The sequence below is a fragment of the Nematolebias whitei genome, chromosome 13 (genome assembly GCF_014905685.2).
Source record: "Nematolebias whitei isolate Nwh7 chromosome 13, NemWhi1, whole genome shotgun sequence".
Taxonomy (NCBI): Eukaryota; Metazoa; Chordata; class Actinopteri; order Cyprinodontiformes; family Rivulidae; genus Nematolebias; species Nematolebias whitei.
The window spans coordinates 42446776-42453961 of NC_056510.1; the positions used below are offsets into that span (position 1 = coordinate 42446776).

Below are 7186 nucleotides of genomic sequence, written 5' to 3' on the forward strand. Positions count from 1 at the left end.
CATACATACATACATACATACATACATACATACATACATACATACATCTGTCCATCCAACCCTGGAGCGACTGCTGCTGAAACTCCTTAGACATCAGGTTTACCACGCTAAGGACCCTCTACTGTTCTCATACTGGTACTGGGAGCAGGTGAGGGTGGATGGTGCCATTCTTTACCTCATGCACAGGGCTCACTCTCACCTAGACAATGGAAACAGTGCTGTGAGGGTCATGTTTTTCGACTTCTCCAGTGTCTTCAACACTATCCAGCCCCTGCTACTGAGACAAGCTTGAGGAGATGAGGTGGACACACACGTGGTCTCCTGGATTACAAACTGTCTCACTGAGAGACCACAACATGCCAGGATCAGGGACTGCATCTCCGACACAGTGGTTAGCAGCACAGGAGCACTGCAGGGGACCGTGCTCTCTCCAGTTCTGTTCACCTTGTACACATCTGACTTCAGTTATAACTCAGACACTTGCCTCATGCAGAAGTACTGCACATGACACTGCAATCGTGGGTATGTGCAGGATGGACAGAAGCGGGAGTATAGGACCCTGGTTGAGGACTTTGTATTGTGGTGCATATCCAACCATCTACAGCTGAACAGACAAAGGAAATGACAGTGGACTTCAGAAGATCTGGGCCTACCCTGATGCCAGTCTCAATTAAGGGGGTTGATGTGGAGGTGGTCCAGACCTACATATATCTGGGCATACAACTGGATGACAGGCTGGACTGGTCAATGAACACGGACTCCCTCTACAGGAAGGGTCAGAGCAGGCTGTACTTCCGGAGGAGGCTTGGGTCCTTCAGTATCTGCAGGAAAATACTGCTGATGTTCTACCAGTCTGTGGTAGCCAGTGTTCTCTTCTGTTGTGTGTTGGGGAGGCAGCATTAAGAGGGGAGATGCAGGGCGACTTGACAGGCTGGTGAAGAAAACTGGTTCTGTGCTGGGAACAAAACTGTGGAGTCCCAATTAACATCAGTGGCAGAGAAAAGGGCCCTCGGTAAGCTACTATTCATCATGCACAATGCTGACCATCCTCTGCACGGCACCATCATGAAGCAGAGGAGCTCCTTCAGCGGTAGACTGCTGTCCAGCCCTGCTCCACGGACACATCCAGGAAGTCCTTTGTCCCTCAGGACATCAGACTTTTCAACTCCTCCCCATACAGTAAAAATAGAGCCGTGTAAATCTGCAGCACCCTGGGCACTTATTTATGAGTATGTATCTATGTATGTCTACATGTACATATGTATATGAATATGTATGCTTAGATGTGTATGTATGTATATATGTATATATATATATATATATATATATATATATATATATATATATATATATATATATATACATATATATGTTTATCATGACTGTAGTACTCCCTACCACTTTGTTCATGTGCATATTATCTTTTCCAAATTTGTGTATTCTGCTTCTCTTTTATTATTTCATGTGTTTTTTTTCTTCTTCTGTATAGTTAGAACATGCTACTGGATGCCTCAGATGTTCCCCCGTGGATTAATAAACTATATCTCTATCTACCATCCATCATCCATTCATCCAGTCAGCCTTTTGTATTTAATCATTATTTTAAAACAACTTCTTCCTTTCTGGGTCGCGGGGGTCACTGGTGCCCAGGTCCAGCAGTCACTGTGCAAGAGGCGGGGGACAATCAGACAGGTCTCCAGTCCATCACAGGGACACCTGGACAGGTCTCCAGTCCATCACAGGGACACCTTGACAGGTCTCCAGTCCATCACAGGGACACATAGAGTCAAACAACCATTCTCTCTGTCACCTGGGAACAATTTAGAGTTACCAATCAGTCTAACATGCATGTTTTTGGTCTGTGGGAGGAAACTGGAGTACCTGGAGAAAACCCACTCATGCACGGACAGAACATACAAACTCCACCCAGAAAGGCCCTGGCTGGGATTTGAACCATCAACCTTCTCACCTAGAGGCAGTAGTTTTATCAACTGACCCATCGTGCCATGGGCGATATTCGGTTTTATTTATTTTTTAATATATATATTTTAGCATGTTCAGTAGTTGGACTGTTCCAATGACATTTCTATATTCATGCTCCTACAGCAGTTCATAAAAAAAGTGAGGGGTCTGTTTATGAGGAGGGAAACGCCTGGGAAAAATGTTGTTGTTGTCTTTGTTTGGATGGCTGTGGAGCAGATTAAAAATAAAAACGCCCCTCCTTTAACGAGTCATCCGAGCATAAATTACAACGCATGAATAGAGAAGGCGTTACAATATATAGCTGTTTGGTTGGGAATTAGTTTGTAGGTAAATGTTGCTTTTGTGGTAATAATGTGGAAAATCATACATCACTTTAAATGTTACACTTATTGCATTTGAAGAAATATTGTTCGTGTGTCTTACACCTTTTTGTTTCAATTTTCCTACAGTGTAATCTTCTCTAAATAATAATCCAGACAAATTGCTCCTCGTTCAACACATTTCTTCTGTTAGTTTGAGAAGATATATTTAATACTTGTCAAATGTCCTGCTACAGTTGTGTGACTGTAAATTATTTCTTATTAAATATTAAACTACGGTACTTGTTGAGTTTAATGTGCAGCTGTCAACAAGCTTGTTGGACAACATGCAGAGACACTGCTCAGACTTACCAGTATAACTGTACAGTTCCAGTTATTACAACGAAGGCGTCGCACATCTGGAGCATCAGTCTGCCTGAAACGTCTCACTGTGACTGAAAGTGTTTAAAAAGTGTCCTTACACTGTGTTAAAATGGACAGCAGGGCGTTCTTGAAGGCCTCTTTGGCGCGCTCCATTTCCTCCTCGTGCAGAGCTTTCTCGCTCATCAGCCGGCGAACATGGCTGTTGGCTGACTGGATCATGGAGTAGAAGTGGTTGGAGGTCCTGCGGTTGACTTCGCCCCGTTCGATCCAGGTGAACAGCACGGCCGTGGCTTCACTAAACTTATCGTCATCTGTGGGAACAACAACCATTAAAACAGTGAACAAACATTAGCTCAAGGCGTTGCAGCTTTTCTTCTTTTCTTGATTCACACCGAACATTTATACAATTCTTTCCAAAGTAAATTTAAGTTGCAATCTTAAAGTAAAACTCTTTTTTTTTGCAGTGTTACATTTTGTTCAATGACTTCAGTCATTTTATGTTTCTCTTACAAAACCTTGTCTTCAAAGTTACCTGACAAGAAAAAAAGAGCACATCTGTAAGCTCAAGCAGCTGAACATTAACATGAACCCAACATTAATATTTGTTAAAACATCCTTAGGATGAGACCCCGTTTACACGAGAACAACCTCTGGAAACGTTAGTGTTTTTTCAATGTTTATTGGGGTTTATTGTTTTTTATTTATAAACAAAATATGAGCATGTTAACAAGAAAAATGTTATACAGTAGTCCTCGCTACTTCACGGTTCAACTTTCGTGGACTCACTATATGACGGTTTGTCAACGCACATTAACATATAAAAAATTATATGTACAAAGTATATATATATATTGAAAAATTATATGTACAAGGTATATATTAAAAAATTATATGTACAAAGTATATATATATATATATATATATATATATATATATATATATATATATATATATATATATATATATACACACACACACAGGACCCATGATTGTCAACTTTAATATCACTCACGTGATTGGGACAGTACTGTACAGTACAAGGTTAATGAAGAAATAAAATACTTCGGACAGACACCGCCATTTTGTAGTTTTCTGTCAATAAGCCTACTCTGTATTCCCACTCATAATGACTACATTTCCCAGAAGCCAACAGTGCTCCACCCAGAAGCCCCATTTCCTTCTGCTGAAATACTAGAGGGAAAGTTTTGATCTGATCAGAAAATATCTGGCGCCTATTACAGTGACTTCGGTGCCCAGTGGCTGTATAGAGCCACATGTAACCCATCAAACCAGACCAGAACAGGAGCAGAACTAGACCTCCAGACCCATTTGTAAATCTTGCGAGCTGGTAGCCGGCCCACAAGGACTTCTGAGCGGGACATGCTGGTAAGTAAAATTTAGTAGCTACATATAAGTATGTTGGTAAAATGATGTAGGTTTAAGAGTTTAGAACATGGATTGTGGACTTCGTTGCTGCAGGGTACAGCTGCAGAAATGAAACTGAGACGGTCTGGACCCGAAAGCTGTTGCTCCTGTTCTACAGAGCTGGTGGGTAAAATTTAGTAGCTACATGTACTGTACGTATGTTGGTAAAATGATGTAGGTTAAAAAGCTTAGAACATTGCATATGTGTGGGAAGTGTTTCTAAAGCTTTAGAATATTTATAAATACTAAAATAAATATCATGTTTGCTACTTTGCAGATTTTCTCTTATTGTGCGTCGGGGGTGTCTAGAACCTAACACCCACAATAAATGAGGGACTAATGTAGTTTCCATATCAGTCAGGTTGCCAGATAAGCCATTATAAATTGTAGTACAGTCACTTTAAAATTATAGTATTTTCACCTAAACTGTCATTTGTACTGAGTAAAGATGTTCAAAGAGGAAATGAATGTTGTGTTTGTTGAACATGTGCACAGAAAAGGAGGGGGTAGATAAGACATTTTAAATTTATCTGGCAACCCTGAGGCAGGGCTCAGCTGCATTCATTGAGCATGCAGCATCTGCATGATCACAGTTACCTTCAAACTGGTCAAGACACCAACCTCTCTTTGGAGCCTGGATTTGATTAGTTTTGCTCCTTCATGCTGAAAAAGAGTGATCAGCACAAAAACACTCAGCTCTCTGCCATTTATTATAACTGTTGTTATTTATTATAACTGTTGTTATATTTATTATAACTGTTGTTACTTATTATAACTGTTGTTATTTATTATAACTGTTGTTATTTATTATAACTGTTGTTATATTTATTATAACTGTTATTTATTAAAACTATTATTTATTATAACTGTTGTTATTTATTAAAACTGTTGTTGTTTATTATAACTGTTGTTATTTAATATAACTGTTGTTATATTTATTATAACTGTTGTTATTTAATATAACTGTTGTTATTTATTAAAACTGTTGTTATTTATTATAACTGTTGTTATTTAATATGTAGTGAACTAAGCCTCAGGTCAAAATCTGGCCTTGAGAGCCTGCCTGGAACAAGAATTGTTATTTCATTGATTTGAGTCCAGAAACACAATATTAAGTTCATCCATAGACTTTCTAAGTGTCCTGCACTGATCAATTGAAAGAACACTCTCTTTTTCTATTATCATTACTATCTTACAAATGTCTTGATAATCAAATTGTGTTTAGTTCAAACCATTTTCAAATGTTGAAGTGAACTACTCATTTTTAAATCAACTGTGAAACAGTATTAGTGATTTTAATCCTCATTCAAAGTAGAAATCAGGTTAATGATGCATTGTCTGATTTTCTGTCTTCAATGAGCAAATTGTGTAAGTTGGTCAAAGGTCAAGTTTCGGTCAACTGCAAGTTTACTGAAAAAGAAATGTCATGTTTAACTTTTACAGAAAGATACTAGAGAATTGACTCCACGAAGTCTGGAATCTTCATAGCAATCTTCTGTCTGTTCTTAAACAACTCAATCTTTTTCCTTGACTTTTAATAACCTCTTACATCACAAAAACACACCTCTGTTTGGTCGAATTGACCAATCAGGAACCTCCCAAATGAACCGGAAATAGAACTCTTTAAATGTCGGTACTTCCTAGTTCAAACCAGCTTCAGTCGTTTGCAGCTCCAGTCGAGTGCAGTCGAGTTCAGTTCTGGGAGCAGAACCGAACGGAAGAAGTGCTGGGAGAACAGAAGTCCAGGCATGATCCAGAGCTCTTTCGAGTCTTGTGGGAATTATGCAATCTTCCACATCTGAGTGGAACTTCTGACGGACTCCACTCATGCGAGTCCACCCGTGAGGTGAACTGTTGTTGATGAAGTCCTGCCACCACTCCGGACGGTTATCTGCCATCCTACAGAGACGCTGGACCGGTAGCGTGAACTGGAACTCCGTTTCCACTGATTCATCGTCAGAGAGGTAATGAGTCGAGTTTACTACCGAGCGTACCGAGGAAAGCTGGGTTCGAATGGAGGGTGCCATTCTGTTCAACACTTTCACTCACACACCATTTCCCTCCCTCTAAACTTCATTTTCCATCTTTAAACTCTTCTATCTGCTAGAAATCATTCCAGATATTTTTAGAAATGTCTGTTGTACAGCTGGAAGCAAGGGAAACCATCGCCGTATGGTTTCCTCCTTGTAAAACTAGCTAACTAAGCCATGTTGTTATTTTTCAATTTGCCAAATTAATGTAAATGTGTGATGTTAAATTTTGATTCTGAAAATAAATGACCACGTTCATTTTGATGGGTCAAAGGAAATTAACGCCTCACGTTACATTTTTAATAATTAAATGCACAACATTATTCAGTCCAGAAAAATGAATGAATCCGTTTAATTTATGAATATATCACAGCATATGTTCATCTACAAATATAACTGTTGTTATTTATTATAACAGTTGTTATTTATTAAAACTGTTGTTATTAATAATAACTGTTGTTATTTAATAAAATTGTTGTTATTTATTATAACTGTTGTTATTTATTAAAACAGTTGTTATGTATTATAACTGTTGTTATATATTATAACTATTGTTATTAATTATAACTGTTGTTATTTATTATAACTGTTGTTACTAATTAAAACTGTTGTTATTTATTATAACTATTGTTATTTAATAAAACTGTTGTTATTTATTATAACTGATGTTATTTAATAAAACAGTTGTTATTTATTATAACTGTTGTTATTAATTATAACTGTTGCTATTTAATAAAACTGTTGTTATTTATTATAACTGTTGTTACTTATTATAACTGTTGTTGTTTATTATAACTGTTGTTATTATTATAACTGTTGTTATTAATTATAACTGTTGTTATTTAAAAAAACGTGTTATTTATTATAACTGTTGTTATTAATTAAAACTGTTGTTATTTATTAAAACTGTTGTTATTTATTATAACTGTTGTTATTAATTAAAACTGTTATTATTTATTATAACTGTTGTTATTTAATAAAACAGTTGTTATTTATTATAACTGTTGTTATTAATTAAAACTGTTGTTATTTAATAAAACTTGTTATTTATTATAACTGTTGTTA

At 37.1% G+C, this 7186-nt stretch overlaps 1 protein-coding gene across 1 annotated transcript in view; it reads right to left on the reverse strand.

The window, feature by feature from the left end:
* The window catches only part of LOC119419408 (ecto-NOX disulfide-thiol exchanger 1), a 164274-nt gene that overhangs the window by 114754 nt on the left and 42334 nt on the right, over positions 1 to 7186 (reverse strand). The window contains exon 2 of the mRNA XM_037686715.1: positions 2765 to 2977. Coding sequence (XP_037542643.1) covers positions 2765 to 2977 — 213 coding nt within the window. The remainder of the gene's footprint in view (positions 1 to 2764; positions 2978 to 7186) is intronic.